Here is a 16505-nt window from a genome sequence, read left to right as displayed (position 1 = left end):
AATGCGATGCCCCAGCAGGATGTCGCTGTTTGCAGCGTTCTGTTTGCGAAATGTTGCCGCTGAATTTCTTCGATCACCCGTTGCTTCACTCAAGGTGCGTAGTGACTACGGCAAGTTTCATTTCTTCTCTCACGTAGCTTCATGAAGGCTGCTCGCGTTAGAAAGATATGCCGCGTTTTTTGTCTTTTATTCCGAACAGTTACCAGTTTCTCAATGGATGATACACAAGGAGCGCGTAGCAGACGCCATTTACAGCACAATTGCAAGTTGTTTGAATCTATAGTAAAACGGCTCGCATTAGTTTATGTTGTACTTTTTCACTGAGCTAAATAATTTTATAACTTTTGTTTTGTGACTACTTGTAGCGGAAACAAGGCACACAAAAATTTTTGGCCACGTGGGTTAGTTCATTCCACCTTTTAGATTACCCCAAGAGGGAGGCGATCGACGCGAGGCGGCACTCGCACTAGCATTTTTCTGTGCACCGTCGGCCTGTTAGCTTTTTTTTTCTTTTATTATTCTTTCTCTTCTTCTTTCCTCATCCCATACCGCCTCAAAACTGTTTCAATAGATCAGTGTCTTCACCATGAACAAGCTCTACATCGGCAATCTACCGGCGGACGTAAACGAAGGATCTATCCGAGAACTGTTTCATGAGCAAACCGGCGCTGTTCCTAAATCTGTGCTCGTGAAGAAGGGGGGCTACGCTTTCGTCGAGTGCGCTGACGAATTGACGATTAGCAAGGCCATCGAGACACTGAACGGTAAGACATCAATATACCTGCGTGCTCTGACAGTGGCAAGGCGCACATGTAGCAAACGTAGCGTGCCGACTGTTGACTCATGTTGGAGGGGGTCGCTCAGAAACGCAGGTTGCATGGACTCCCTTCAAAATGGCGCCTAATCTAAATTCTCCGGCCGGCGTGGCCAGGAGGTGGCACCTCGTCACGTTTCCACTGCAGATGCTGTGCAGTACTCGCGCCTGTCGCACCTCTTAGCAGCGGGCGAATGGCGTCAACGTGTGTGAAGTCGGCGCCACTCGGGTGCCGGCGCGCGTCGTCTAGTCGGCCTTCCTGCAGAACTCGGCCACTCACATGGTTACCTTGTAGGTTAGGCTTAGCCAAAAGCACTGAAAATAGACCTAAATTAGCGCTTGACATCGACTCCGGGATGCACAACAAGTGATATCGGCACATGCCCTTGTAGTTACTAGTACGGAACAGTTGTTCAGGGTTGTTACTGTGCCATTTCACCTACGCTGCCTAGTTGCTCGTTGGAACGCCGGTCGCCGTGCGGCGCTAGATATTCCGTAACTTATTTTAGAGGCAACGACCTTAGTGCTTCACATCTCATGCTCGTGTTTGGCTCGGGGCTCGCCAACTTTGCCGTTCGGCGTTTTTGCGTGAGAGATCTTATTCGCCGCCCTATATTCTAAAAATTGACCGGCAAAAGGCTGCCGGTGTGCTTTTCGGACTGGGTTAATGATGGAAACTGCGCTGCTTCTCCACACTCGTCTCATATTGAAAAGAAGGAAACGCGCACGAGGCATGAGATTATCTTGTTAAGCCCGAGAATGTGGCCCGCACTAGTGCAAGTGCACGGACGATAAGATGACACACATGCGAGACGGTTTCCTTCGGGCCGTCGATTTCGCCTACCGATATGATAGGAGCCCTCGTGGGAATGGTGATAATGGGCGTGTCAGGATCAGTCAGCGTTGAAGTCATCGGGAAATCGGCGTCAGTGTAGACCGTGAAAACCGCTGGTCCGGAAAAGCTGAACCACGACGGCGCAGTGATGCTGTTCAACGAGAGTGATGTCTCCCTTGGGAACGAGTGTACTTACGAAGAGGAAGCGTACCTAAACAGCTAAGTTAAATATGAACGCGATGGCGTTTCGTCACGTTTTGCGCTCGATGCCTGAACGGTTTCATATTACAAAAACTAATGATGGCAAACCTTGCTTGTTATAGTGCTGAAATTTGTTGCCTTTGATGCGCAAGAAAATTCCGTTTTCTCGGTATATCGGCTTCTTGAGTTGTTTCTTTGTGCGCAATGTGGCTAGTGTAAGCACGATCAGCTATCACACAGGGCTCTTGTTGGTTGACATTGAATGTTAATTGCAGGATTGTACTGGCTATGGTAGGTCAGTACAGCAGGCACACATACTGGTACCGGCGGCTTTTCTGCTCTCTGGTACACTCTGTGCGAAGTGTCCCATGTGAGAATAATCATTGATGCTGTTTAAAAGTTGCTCATGTGAGCCTGTGGCACAGTTCTGTATAGACGGCTTGCACATGACATCACTAGCACCATGCCAGTGCACCAGACATGGTGTCCACAGAGCAGGCAGTGACAAGCAGATTAGACAAATGCACATGTACTCACTGTATTCTTGCTTCGCCATCATAGCTGCTGTTGTAACATCACTGCAAACCATCTATATGCATAGTCTTCTTTTATTTCATATGGCCTGGCTGTTGGCAGGTTTTCCTTGCGACTGGGTCATGTTGCTTGTTGTCCCAGATGCAGCATTGAGTTATGTGCTTCGTTGGCATGATGCTTTTGTGTCTCGGGGCTAACCATATGCATTTATTTGAAGACTGAGAGCTTGCTAGACAATCTTGGTGGTGATTTACTTGCACAGGAGGGAAGCAGATTGTGTATAACAATGAAGTACTATTAGCATAGTGCGCTGGCCTGGGTGAATAGTCTTGGATTGTTGTCCTCGAAAAACTGTGTTAGCCGAAGCCACCAAACTTCACTCCTTCAAAGTAACCTTTGGTTGTTGTTTGTATATCACCACGTGTGCATTCTGTTCCGATCCGAACCACGAAAGTGAAATTGCTAGGAGCGTGAGAATGGGGTAGAGTGCATTTGGCACATACTCTATGGTCATGAATAGCAGCTTACCATTATCCTTGCTAAAATGCCTGTGTGCTGTGTTGAACCCAGGGCGGTTAAAATTCATTCGGTGCCCTCCACTGTGGTGTCCCTTATAGCCCAAGTGTCAATGGAGGACTGGAAACCCCACAGTTTATAATTTAGCATCTCTTGAGAGGGAACTTTCATCTTGCCAGTACTCTCCGTGGGGCAGAAACTTGTAGGTTTACGAAAAGGCTAAGTTAAATTGAGGACAGCATAGAAAACTGTGGAAAGGAAACTGATTGCTGTAATGGCAAGGGACCGGAAGAGAGCAGGATGGGTCAGAAAACAAACAAGAGTTAATGATATCCCAGTGAAAATCAAGAAGAAATTGGCATGGGCAGAGATTGTAATATGAAGAGAAGATAACCAATGGTCCCTTAGGATAAGGGAGTGGATTTCAGGCAAGGGCAAGCGTTACGAGGGAGGGGGGCAGATGAGATTAGACAGCAGATGAGGGGCCAACGAGAGAGGCCTTTGTCCTGCAGTGGACATAGATAGGCCAGGGAAAGTGATGGTGTGTGTATTTTGGCAACTGCTTTTGTGTGCCTGCATCAGTATGTATCTTTGAATGGCAGTTAATTACCTAGGAACAGGGGAGCCATGTTAATTGTTGGCGCCGTGTTAATTGTTGGCGCTCATCCCTTCGCATCGCTTACGTTTTTACCGTGTCTCGCCTTCTCATGTTTTTTTTTTTTGCTTTTAGCAAAATTCGCACCCTCAAATCTGTGTTTCCATTTTTCCATTTGCGCACACTCAACCCTGTTTTTACATTGTCTTTTTTTTCCGCATGTCATTCGTGCTTCATTTCATGGAAGTCTTTGTATAGTGCGATAGTAGTTATCATATTGATGCCCTGGACATTGTGTTGGTTCCAATTCGATTGCGCGCCTTGATTACCCCCCCCTGGTGGGATTTTACCTGGTATGTGTATAAAAGTGCGGGTTCAGTTTTTGCTCAAATAAAAGTTGGAAGTTCAGCGCTCTTTACCTTCTTCTCCTTCTTCTTCCTGTGTGGTGTTCGCGCTGCTGATACATATAGGGGAGCAGGCTTGTTTTTTCATTGCATTGAATCCAGCATTGTTGGCTGTGTTTCGAGGGAAAGCCGGCATGCATACTGAAACTTGGCTGTGCTTGCCTTTGTAGGACACTCCTTCATGGGATCGCAGCTGCTGGTTGAACCGCAACAGTCAGCACCGCAGAACAGAAGGTACATCAGAACCCGAGCCGTCAGGGATGCACCCCAATGTGACGTGTGGATTTGCCTTTCAGCAGAGTGAAGATGGTGACGAGAACGGCCTCTAGAATTTGTGTTGCGGTATACATAGAGCCCTTCGTTTCCGGGTTTTGTTTTCCGGAATTGAGGGGGTAAATCTGGGCTGACATTACGGTTAATCAGAAAAAAAATTTCCACAGTTTGCGTTTTTTCGGGTCGGCGTTTGCAGCAAAAGACAGTTTACTGTAAATTTGTTTTTCTGCTTGACACAAAATACCCCATTTTTGCTCAATTTTTCATAAACAACGGTTTCACTAAAAGATTTCCACAATCGATTACAATTATTTTGTTCCATACAGTACCAGTCTCCTCTGAAGCAGTCTTGTGTCAAAGAGCAAGACCGCGACCTGTCTTTATTTGTACAATGCGAAAACTTTCAACACCATAGCAACGATTTTAAATTCGGAATGTCCTTGGACTAGGGTGTTGTTAATATATGGGTAGCACTTCGTACAGGGACTGTGATAACTGTGATGTCCTTGGACTAGGGTGTTGTTAATATATGGTTAGCACTTCGTACTGTGACTGCGATAACTGGTCTTGCTGGTAGCAGTGTTTTGGCCTCTCGCTTCTAGATCACCCTTTTTGAACTTATCCTCAAATTCATCCGCCTCATAAAAAGGACCAAGAAGCATTAAAAAAGGGTTTTAAGATACCTAGTTGACCAAAATAAGCACTAAGCACCAATAAGTGCAAGATATTCACTTTTTTTTTTTTTTTTGCGGTGTCTTCAGCTTTGTGAACTGGAACACCAGCATTTCGTGAAGGCTCATTTCTGGGGAGAAATTCGCTCTAACCAGATTTTTTAAAAATTTGTTTGGGATTCAAGAAAATGGTGAATTGGTTTTTACCCACCAAAAGTAAGGGCCTTAAGTATATACCAGTGGTACATCCTATCTTGCAAACGAGCAAGCTGACCTGCCATGGTGACCCAGTGGCTATGATATTTAGCTTCTGAGCACGAGTTCTTTGGGCTGGACTGTGGTTCCAGTGGCCATGGTTCACCGAAGGCAAAATACAAAAACGCCCCTGTGCTGTGACTTGGTGAACATCAGCAAACCCCATGTGGCCTAAATTAATTTGGAGTCATCACTACGGTCTGTCTTTCAGCATGACGTTGTCACTATGGCATATACAATTATTAGTGAGGAAAGGTAACCTGGGGCTGTTGGCATTTGTACAGCCATATACTTTTTTTTTGTTTTTCAAGCCACACTTTTTAACATGAGAGCAGGTGAAGAGAGGAAATTGTTTTTAATTGATATGTTTTGGTGACAATTGGAGCTGTTTTTACTCGCGTGGCTGCGTTTTCAAAGCGATCATTAAACAAGTATATCTGCATTTGTTAAGCATGCGTGCTGACATACTTGGCCCATAGTGACCAAAGCCTTCTTTTTGATGCAACTCTTGGCTGCTGTTGCTGGCAGCGGCCAGGCACTTCATACCGAAAACTTTTATTGTAATATCGTAATTGGTATTGCTGAATTCGCAGCTTCCTAAAAACAAATCCAGGAGCAATTTTTAAATTTTTCTTGGGTCCTTTTTTTCTCTTGGTGCTTTGATCCCTCGGCACATTATGTCACTGGTATATTGGGCTGAGAAAAGAGAGAGGGCAAAAGGTAGGCTTTAGTAAGTGCATTGGTGTACTGTCAAAGAAGCCCAGACGTTTTCACCTCACCCACGGTGCCCACACGAGCACTTATAAATTGCTATCTGTGTTCATGTGTTGAAGTGTTGGCTCAAAGCATTTCAAACACACGGCACATTCTCTAAAGCAGGTGCAGCATTTGTGTTGAAGTGTTTGGAAACTAACAGCTTCAGTCATTGGCACCTTATGTGGCACAGTTACTGTTTATCGTAGCCATATTTGTCTTGCAAAAAACAAACAAGTTCAATTTTCTTCGCTGTTTTGGCATCATTTGCATCCACCTTACCTTGACGTGTTGTGAGAGCCTGGGCGTTTGTATACGAAAGTGGGATAAATACTACCTGTGCTTTTGTGAATGAACACGGTGAAACCTGCCAGTTGTCGTTGGTAGTCTGCGAGTGGAGTTGGAGCAGTGTGGCACGGTTTCTTTGCTTTTGCCCACGGGTGTGCAGTTTTGATGACGGTTGCGGGTGTAATTGTTGTTGCCTGTTCCAGAAGTCGTGGCAACCGGGTGCAAGTGGGCAACATTCCCAGCCATGTTCAGCGGGAACAGGTCCACCAGCTTCTGTCAACCTTTGGCACAGTGCAGAGCCTCGAACTAGGTGGGTTCTCTGCCTGGTCTCAAGGATGCTGTGCTCTGCAGTTCGCAGCTTGGTGAGCCAGTGGTGGGCAGCAGTGGGAAGATGGCCAGAGGGACAGCCAGCAACTGCTACATGTGCTTAGTTGGTCAACAGGCACTGCACCGAGGAAAGGTTTTGATTGAAAGGTGTCGTGACTTGCATATCATGGCAGATTTGGATGAATATTGCCATTAGACTCCCTGCATCTTGCATCTTAAGGTTCATCAACTGAGAGATGCCACTGCTGTCTTCCTACATTGTATAGCTGTGTCCCACGCATCTTGGAAGCAACAGAGATTTGTGTGTGCGAGAGAGACAAAACAATGCAAGGGGCTCTTTTTTTTTTTCATGAAGTGGCTCCTTGACTCCTGCATATGTTCCACCTCTGTATCTCTACGCTTCACCGAAATTACTATAGCACTGGGTGGGCCCTTGGCTTGTGAATGCCTACCTTCTACTTGTTGCTGGGCTACGGAGGCTGTCTGATATTTGTTTCTATGCACTCATAAATAATACTAATGCTTCTCACCCTTGAGGTTAGTACCCCTGTCACACAGGCACCCATTGAGCCAGTGGCCATGAAAATTTTTCAGGGCTATCCAGATGCACCGCTGCCACATGCAAATTTCAATGATCATTGAGTGAGTTGTGAGCGTGTGATCTGACAGATGGTTCTAAAGTGTAGCAGCATTTTTAAAAAATACGAAGTGAAGCTGGGTAAAACTAGCGGAATGTTGGAGGAAGCGCTTTTTTTTTTTTCGGAAAAAAGCTATCCAAGTACTTCATAATTCGGCATAATCTAGAGACAGCGATATCGGGGTGATGGGCAGTGATCCGCACTTCGTTTCAGGAGCATTCACTTTTTGCTGGCAAAGCTGCCACAGTTCAGTGACCATCTTTGCCATGTTCACAGCTGCTACTGTTGCAGCTTTTGTGGGCACTTCTGGGCCTCGTTTGTCGCAAAGTGCACTGAGAGGTGAAAAAAAAAGAAAATGAAGTGGAACACCGCCACACCACACAAGAACAGAGTCAGTTTGTTTACATCTGACTGCCAGACGTTCCATGGAGCTGTCATTAAGAATACTGAATAAAAAATATTTATGAACTAGCTAATGTAATCAAATTTTGCTTTCTAAACCAAAAAAAAATTGTTTCATTTTTTTTTTACTTTATTTCAATGCATGGTAAGTGTGAAGTGCATGGTTGTTCCCAATGGCCCTTGAGATTCCAATGACCATTTGCGAACCTTCATTGAATCGATGTACGTCGAGTTCAGTGCTCATTGAAGACTGCCGTGTGTGTTGCACTGGTCGATCCCCATTAAGTTTAATGTCCATTGAATCAATGGGCATTGAAACTGCCCGTGTGACAGGGGTATAAGATACAAGATGGCTGTCTCCCACCCAATGCATGGTAGGCAAAATTGATGGCACACAATCTGCGTGTCAGCCCTGTATTGTTACGAGGGCGAGTCAAATGAAAGTGATTCAACCCACGCCACACATTAATGGTTTGGTCCCTTATCTGCGAGGCATGTGCGTAGCACACAGACATCCCTCATTTACGAAAGTGACACGCAGGTGTGGGGATAAATGTTTTTATTGCTCTCGTACACTAGGTTGAACACGGTTGCAGGACGTAATGGATGCTCCAAAAGTTGAACAGCATGGTGTCAGGAGATTTTTGACAGCTGAAGGTGTTTCCCAACAAGTAATTAGTCACCGTATGGCTGCAGTGTACAGTGAACATTGCATTTCATTGGCCACTGTGAAGCGTTGGAGCAAATGGTTCAAAGAGGGACATGAAAGTTGCAAAGACGATCTAAGACCGGGTCAAAACCACCGTGTAATCACCGCCAACACAACTGCAAAGGCTGATGAGCTGATTAGACAAGAACTGAGGATAAACATTGATCAACTGGCAGAGCATGTGAACATCAGTGACGGTTCGGTTCACACCATAATTTATGGCCATCTCTGTTATCTGTTGCGACTTCCACATTTTCGGGCAGTTGAAAAAAAAACAGCTCCAGGGAACCAGATTCATGTTTGACGATGACGTGAAAGAGTCAGTTACGGACTTTTTGAAGCAGCAACCCAAGGAGTTTTAAGAGACGTAATCACATGACTCGTCAGTCAGTGGGACAATTGTCTAACTGCTCTCATGGAGACTACTTTTAAATAAAGTACCCCGTTTGCCATATATTTGCACTGGCTCACTTTCATTTGACTCGCCTTCCTATATTCTCTGTGCGAACCTCCCTTTCAAAACCCGGGGAATGTTGCTTTTGTGCCGATAAATGCCAAAAAGAGTCTTTTTGTGTTCTGATTGTGGCAAGAACTGTGTATTAAATCGCAAATGTTTAAATAATTTAAAATTTGTAGAGTTGATTGCTGCATAATCTTCAGTGTTTCATTATATCCAGATGTGGAGCACTGTAATAGTCTGTCAGCTGTGTAGAAGCTAGGGTAGCTACTAGTGGAATTTTTGCTTGCACATGGGCTGTTTTGTGAGCTCAGCCTTGTTCCATCAAGATATGGTTTATTTGACACATTTTTTGTACTTTTTGTTATAGCATCATTGGTTTCATTTGTTTGGCCATTGAATTCGCAGTTGTCTTACTTTTCTACACACTGGTTTACCTCCCCACTTTTCTTTCTTTTTTTTCTTTTCTTGCCCTCAGTTCCTTCCAAGCCCGAGAGCTCAACCTATCGAGTACAAGTAACTTATGAAACTCCCGATCAGGCACAGCAGTATGTATGCCTCCTTGTTTTTCTTTGTTCATTTGTTTTTTGTCTTGATTCTGTTTTTTTGTCATCTGTCACTTATTCTGAATCAAGTAGTGTGCCATGCGGGCGCAGTGAGTGGTATTGCATTTCTGTTTGTAATGTGAACTTCAAGAAGTCTCACAGGCACTTGCATGTTAGGGATATATGGTAGCCCCCGCAGGTTTAAAAAAAAAAAAAGACGTAAAGAAGTCTGGAGGGGGCGAAAAAAGTTACCAGAGAATGTCAAGTTGCTACCCATACTCTTAGTGTCAGAGGTTGTTATCATCACCAGCAGCAGCAGCCTGATTATGCCCACTGCGAGACAAAGGCCTCTCTCATATCTCTCAAATTAACTCGTTTCTTGTGCCAGCTACAGCCACCTAATCTATGCAAACTTTCTAATCTCATCTCTTAAGAGAAGACTTGCAAGACAGTGCCCTTGCATACCCAAAACGTTTTGAAACTTCATTGTGGGCAAGTGCTCATCGGCAAGGGCGCTGGCATAGATGCTTGCAGCACCTCCATTGACACTGCATGACTGAAGGAGCTTATAGTCATGCACTTCAGTATTAACTCAAGTGAAAAGCAGTGCGTATGGAAGTGTTGTGTATGTAGATGTTGAAAACTGGGCAGAACTCAAGGTTTTAACCAATTCTACCAAGAGAAAAGAGAGAGAAAGTTAAAGCCTGCGCACCTGCTTAAGTGAAAGAAGTGCAGGGGCCCCTGAAAGAGAGGTGCTCCAGTCCCTGGCTAGTGAGGGGGCTGTTTTACATTTACCGTGCTAGCGAGGATTTTAGGCACATTTTTTTTTCTTGAGGCCCGCCATCGTCACACACTTGCACATGTTATGGTCACGGTGTCGTTGACTGTGCAGTAATTGAGCATTTGTTGTTTTGTGGGACCATGCATTCACATTCCGCGTGCAACATGGCCTGGTGTTCACTGCTGGCCTGCACTTGTGCTGTTCTGTGCAGGGCTGTGGCTCAGCTGAGGGACTACGAGTACGAAGGCAGCGTGCTCAAGGCAGAGTACCCCATGGATGGCAACATGCGCAACGGTGGTGGCCGCAACAACCTGCGCCCAGGCGGTGGTGGCAACAGACCCATGTACAGGCCCTTCTCCTATGCGGGAAGCCAGGCGTCCCCCATGAGGCCGTCCGACTTCCCACTCAGGTTGGTCACGATTTCGAGGGACAGATTCACCCAAAGTGGTTGGGCTGATGTGATTGAAATGTCTATCCCACTATCTGGGCCAGTGGCAGTCATGCTGAGGAATGATCTTGATGATGAAGTCTGAGAACCACTTGTTACTGCTGGGCCACAAAGGAATGTGACTGAAGTGTACTCTTCCATTCTATGCTTGCTCTTGGCATCAGATTTTCTGGACTCATTATCTGACTGTCGGTTTAGATGTAGTGTAGGCACTGGGTGCTTTGCTGGCAGGCAGCTTTTGTGTCTATGGGTAGTTGCTGCCTCCTAGTGATAATATTTCTCGTTTCCGCTATTCTTCTGTTTGGTGGTGCTTCCGCTGAGCCCACCAACATTACTACAGTAGAACCCCGCTGTTACGTTCCTCACTGCTGCGTTTTCCCGGCTGTTACGTCGTTTTCTTCGGGTCCCGGCATAGCTTCCATAGGATCCAATGTATTGGGAACCCCGCTGTTACGTCGTAGCCGAGGAAACGATCCCGCATGATACGTCGCAACCGGGCTCCCCGAACCCAACCGGGCAATGCGCGCCAACCGGCATTTTGATTTTTGACGAGTCTTGGCCAGGCTTGGCTACGGAACTGGCTGCAAGAAGCCGCACACGAGTTGGAGAGGCCGCCACTAGATGGCTATCTGCCTCGCACGCCGAACGCCCCGATCTTTATCGTGGGAGGTGGTGAGGAGGAGGCGCGCGGCTGTGGTATCAGCGCGTCTTTTCTTTCACTCTTTCTTTTTATCTTTTAGCTCTCCTCTATCTGCAAGTGACAGCGGTGGTGGCTCGGCTGGAGCCAGTCGGCAGGGCCCGTGCAATTTCCTTTTCATCCTTCTCAGTCACAACATCTTTATTGTGCTTTGATGGCGTGATAGCGTTGAGTAAGCGGAAGGGGCTTTCCCTTGAGGAAAAGCTGGACGTACTAAACGCAGTCGACAGGCAGCCAGGGCGGCTTACGCGGAGCAGCGCGGCGAGCAGCCTACGAACATTTCAGTGCTTGACGCTGTGCACAACGTCGCTTCAGCGTGGACTGCAGTGAGCGCGTGAACTGCACAGCACTGCTGCGTGCGTGCGGTGTGGCCGCACCGCAAAGCGACGCTGACAGCAATGCGTCCTTTGCTATTGAGAAACGCGTTGTTCTTTCCAGCGAGCGAAAGAAACTGCAATCCACCATTCTCGATTTTTTAAAGTCCTAGGGTCAATTTGCGGAAATTAATTGTTTCAAGTCAAAGCTGCATTGTTTTCATTAATTTTCGGTGCTTTCCTCACTGTTGCGTTTTCCCGGCTGTTACATTTTTTTTTTCCCGGTCCGGTGAAAAACGTATGAACGGGGTTCTACTGTACTACTACTACTACTACTACTACTACTAATATTGCCATCACCTGTAATGGTTAGGAGGGCTGCAGCATGGTGCGAGCCATACTGCAGGACCCAGAAGTAAAACAAGTGTCTTGGGGGCATTTAAAATTGGTTGTACATACTGTAATGTACCATGTTTGGGCCGCCTTCGTGTAGGGGCCACTACAGCGGAAGGTTTTGGTAGTGCTAGAAGAAAGTGTGATCTGTGCCCTGATTACAAGCGTGGGTATTGCCTGAAATGACTGAACGCTCTTCTGCTCTTTGCATTTACTTATTCCTTTTCTTCGGACTGTGCAGGATACTTGTGCTGAGCGACATGGTTGGTGCCATCATTGGCCGAGCCGGTGGCACCATTCGGCAGATCACCCAGCAGTCAAGGGCACGGTGTGTCACTCCTTTTGTGTGCTGTGATCATGAATGTAGTAGAGGAAACCTCACTTGATTCATTCCTGATGTGCCCCGCCGTGGTGGCTCAGTGTTACAGCGCTCAGCTGCTGACCCGAAAGACACGGGTTTGATCCCAGCCGCGTTGGCTGAATTTCGATGGAGGCGACACTCTAAAGGCCCGTGTGCCGTGCGATGTCAGTGCACGTTAAAGAACCCCAGGTGGTCGAAATTTCCGGAGCCCTTCACTACAGTGTCTCTCATAGCCTGGGTTGCTTTGGGACGTTAAACCCCAATAAACCAAATCATTCTAGATGTGTTGCAAGTCATATTGAGCATGATTGTACACAGTATAATTAGTGTATGAATTTTTAAAAGCACTGTGCTCACAACCGATTACTAGTAATATGATTGAACTGTACTGGTTGTGCTGTTGGTGCTGCAAGTCTTTCCCTGGCCTGTTGCCCAGCTTCTCTCTGGTGAAATGCTTGAAAAATGGTCTTTGACCCCAGCTTGTGTAGACAAAACCCACCTTGTGCCACGGTGCTCTTTGGCCAAGCTGTCCTTTTGTCAATAAGATTTATTATCAAAAGTTTGCGCAAGGCAATATTGGCCAAAAATTGTAATTTATTCGCTGTCTTTCTATGCAGCCTGATTTTGATTGTACAAATTTCAGTGCAAAAAAAAAAATTACCGTATTTACCCAATTCTAACGCGCACCTTTTTTCGGGGAAAATACGTCTGAAAATCGCATGCGCGTTGGATTCGAGTGCAAACCGAAACGTCCCCATAGCTGCCCATTGTCATCGCCATTATACGATGTGGGAGCTCGCTAACTGCTGGCAAACATGGGAGCACGTTTGCTCGTCGTTTTTTGCGTCGCAAGAGCCATTTTCAACCGGCGTGGCGCTTGTCATTGGTCGCGTGTCGCGTGCTCAGCGACCACGTTCACGGCGACGGTATCCCGTGCACTGCCGCGGGCGGACGCCTCATCACTGCCGTTGCACGATCGAGATACGCGGCACGAAAAATGTGTTGAAACAACGGTTGTCAGAAACGCGTCTCCAAAAACGATGAGAGTCCTTTCCGTTTTGCGGCCGATTCTCTGAGAGAGAGATAACATCGTCCGCAGGCGGGGCACGCCGCGTCGCTGACGAGGTCGTGCATCATGCCGATCTCACAGATAACAGCGCTTCCGCGCTCGTTTTTACGCTTGTCTTGGCCGTCGAAGATCTCTATCTTTCGCTGAGATGCACTGACGAAGTCATGGATGCTCCGCAAGAAGCTTGAAGGATCCAAATGGTGCATCTCCGTTGCCGCAGTTACGCGTAGCAGCAGACGAACCTCCCGTCACCGGAGCTCTCCGCTTGCGCTTGGGGCGTCTTCCTCTATACTGATGCTTTGTCAGGAACTTGCGTGAACGAAAATCTCGTTTCTCAGTCACATCCATAGCGGAGAAAGGAGAAAAACCCGGGCAGAAGCGTTGGTTCACGTCTCGGTGGCGGCAGAACGAAGAAAGAGCGTCTGCGTCCGTCCGTGCGGTGGGATGCTCGTAGCCAATGGAAGGGCTCCGATCGCACCACGTGATTTGAAGGGCCAGTCGCGACGCTCGACTCGGGCGGGAAACGATCTTTTTTTTTTCGTATTTTTATCAAGATTGCGCCGCTGCCGAAGTGGCTTCTGGTAGAAGATGGGTAGGCCTACTTCCCGCGAAAATTCAAGAGCGGGCGACGCCGTGGAGCGAAATGCCGCGTTCACGAAATTCGGTCAAATTCGCACTTTCGCGAGCCACCGCGGGTGCTTTAATTGCATTTTTTACTACCTTCCCCTTGATTATCGGCTTTGATTTTTTTATATATATAAAAGAAGAGGCTTGGGGGAATACAAAACGCAAGAAAATACAAAATCGACTTTATCGAAAAAATAGCGGTTTTTTCACCCGCATCTCTCCTTAAAACGGTTGCAAATTATTTTCATTCGTGGAAGTCACATGCACGTTAGAAGCGGGGCTCGTAGTTTTTTTTTTTTTTCATTCGGGCGCATATTGGGCGCGCGTTAGAATCGGGGCTTTAAATTTTTTTTTTTTTTTTGGTGCCGTAAATTGGGTGCGCGTTGGAATCGGGGGCGCGTTGGAATTGGGTAAATACGGTAAGTTTCTTCGGCAAAGTTTTATTCCAAAACTTCATGGCGAGTCCACATTTGCCAACCTAGTGCTTGCTTTGCTCTGTTGTTTCCTGTGCTTTCACAAGTGCCACTGCCTGAATGTCCGTTTTGTTTCACAGGGTGGACGTCCACCGAAAAGAGAATGCGGGCTCCCTTGAAAAGGTACGGAGGCTGGCTCCTGGTTTTGTAGGCTAAACTGTTCACGGAGAATGACTGCGCTGTTTGATTATGCAGTGGAGTTTGCCAGATTTGCATGCATTTTAAGCGGGAAGAGGCAGATGCCCGCGTACGTCGGGCTCCTCAGCACATTTTGGGAATTCTGAGAAACAGTAAATGTCGTTGTCTGAGCATATTGGGAGGGGAAGATCATCAGCTGGTCTGCCTGGTGTCCCCCGCCCCACTTTTTTTTTTTTTTGTACGGTCGGCTGTAAGTACCAGCAAGAAGCTTGTTCACTTCAAGACTGGGTGAAGAGGTGGTGCCAGTTGCTGGCTACGACTGCCGTTGGTGTCATTATATCAAAGCAGCAGACTACGGTTAGGGTTTGTGTATCTAAGAAAAGCTTTGTGCATTCCTTGTCTGCGACATGGCACCATCTCCCGAACCTGCCTGGGGCTCGGGTTTTTTGCATGTGCTCAAAGTAGTTGCTGAAAGTTCTTGGAAACGGTGTTCCAGAGCAGAAGTAAAATGTGACAGCCCCGCCGCAGTGGCTGAGTGGTTATGGTGCTCGGCTGCTGGTCCGAAAGACGCGGGTTCGATCTCGGCCGCGGCGGCTGAATTTCTTTGGAGGAGAAATTCTAGAGGTCCGTGTACTGTGCGATGTCAGTGCACGTTAAAGAACCCCAGGTGGTCGAAATTTCCGGAACCCTCCACTACGGCGTCTCTCATAGCCTTAGTCGCTTTGGGACGTTAAACCCCATAAACCAAACCAGTAAAATGTGACAGTGCTGTGTGTTCTCTTCCTGCAGGTGATCACAATTTATGGCAACCCGGACAACTGCTCCACAGCCTGCCAAAAGATCCTGGAAGTGATGCAGCAGGAGGCCAGCAACACCAACAGGGGGTAATGGGCCCTACGTACCACTACTGTCAGATGTTGTGCATGCGGGGCGCTGATTCAAGAGCGCTTTTGGGCTGCAGCGATTGCCTAGTCGTTAGAGCATCCACCTCGCATGTGGGAGATGCGCGAGGTTCGGTCTCTAGTGCCGCCGGTTACCCACCGATGATACAATGAGTACAAGCTTTTCCCTGCCTGGTGCTCTGCTTATATAGGGTGAAATGCTTGGGAAATGGGTCCTTGACCCCACCTTTAAGTAGAAGAAAATACCTTGTGCCATGGTGCTCTTTGGCCACAGATGCCCTTGCCCCATAAAAATTCAACATCATCATCAAGACTGCTTTTGGCAAAGAGCGGCTTTTCCCCGTCAAAGAACCTCCCTCCAGCTGATGGCGTCAGCCGATTCTCATGACCCTGCTAGGGTGACAATGCAGGGAGCGGTGCCACAATGGAGAAAGGGGTCTATCCCCGACTATGGAGGGGGGGGACTGTCCCCTTTCATCTGCCACTCCCTACATTGTCATGCTAGCAGGACAATGAGAATCGGCCGACGCCATCGGCTGGAGGGGGATTCTTTGACGGGAAAAGCCACTTCGTTCTTAAGTTGTATCCGACTATAGTGTGCTGTGGCAAAAATTTTCCTATGTAATCACGAGGCTGATTTGAACAGTAGAGGCTATTTAGAGGTGTGTAGGCTGCAAGCATAGCTGGCAGTGCAAAAATGGGTCTGGTTGCGTCATTTGTGTGACGTCAGGAGAACTGCTTGAGAGCAGTTAGAATTGATTCTTCGATATCTGATTTTTAGGATGAATATGACTTGTCTAGTGATGGACCACCATCCTTATGATACGTCGTGAGAAAAACTTTTATTTAGGGTTAGTTATAGCAGTCCATGATGGGCAGAGTCCTCAGTCTAGGACATGGATGGCTGTCGGCGATTGCTGGTCACCAGGGTCTTTGGAAGGCATGAATGGCTTCACAGTAAACTCTGGTGGCTCTTGTGGGATTTAGATGATCAGATTTTTATGTGGCTGGACAAAGACAGGGAGATGTTTAGACATGCCTAGAAACTGCTCGAAATAATCTTGCCGAGGTTCATTGCATTGGAT

The 16505-nt window shown here is 47.1% G+C and overlaps 1 protein-coding gene across 2 annotated transcripts in view; it reads left to right on the top strand.

Annotated features, from left to right (window-relative positions):
* Positions 1–421: 421 nt before the first annotated feature.
* The window catches only part of Imp (IGF-II mRNA-binding protein), a 38747-nt gene continuing 22663 nt past the window's right edge, over positions 422–16505 (top strand). The window contains exons 1-8 of one of the 2 annotated variants that reach the window (XM_089545537.1): positions 422–764; positions 4070–4133; positions 6346–6449; positions 9151–9220; positions 10210–10407; positions 12092–12178; positions 14461–14503; positions 15308–15402. In XM_089545537.1, the coding sequence (XP_089401663.1) occupies positions 587–764; positions 4070–4133; positions 6346–6449; positions 9151–9220; positions 10210–10407; positions 12092–12178; positions 14461–14503; positions 15308–15402 (839 nt within the window). In that variant the 5' untranslated portion in view covers positions 422–586. Of the gene's footprint in view, positions 765–4069; positions 4134–6342; positions 6450–9150; positions 9221–10209; positions 10408–12091; positions 12179–14460; positions 14504–15307; positions 15403–16505 lie in introns of both variants that reach the window. The other variant, XM_089545536.1, reaches the window with a different exon arrangement.

This window comes from Amblyomma mixtum, chromosome 5 (genome assembly GCF_055824585.1).
Source record: "Amblyomma mixtum isolate Tamu chromosome 5, ASM5582458v1, whole genome shotgun sequence".
Taxonomy (NCBI): domain Eukaryota; kingdom Metazoa; phylum Arthropoda; class Arachnida; order Ixodida; family Ixodidae; genus Amblyomma; species Amblyomma mixtum.
Note: the sequence above shows the minus strand (reverse complement) of the source record. Positions and strands in the feature narration are given on the sequence as shown.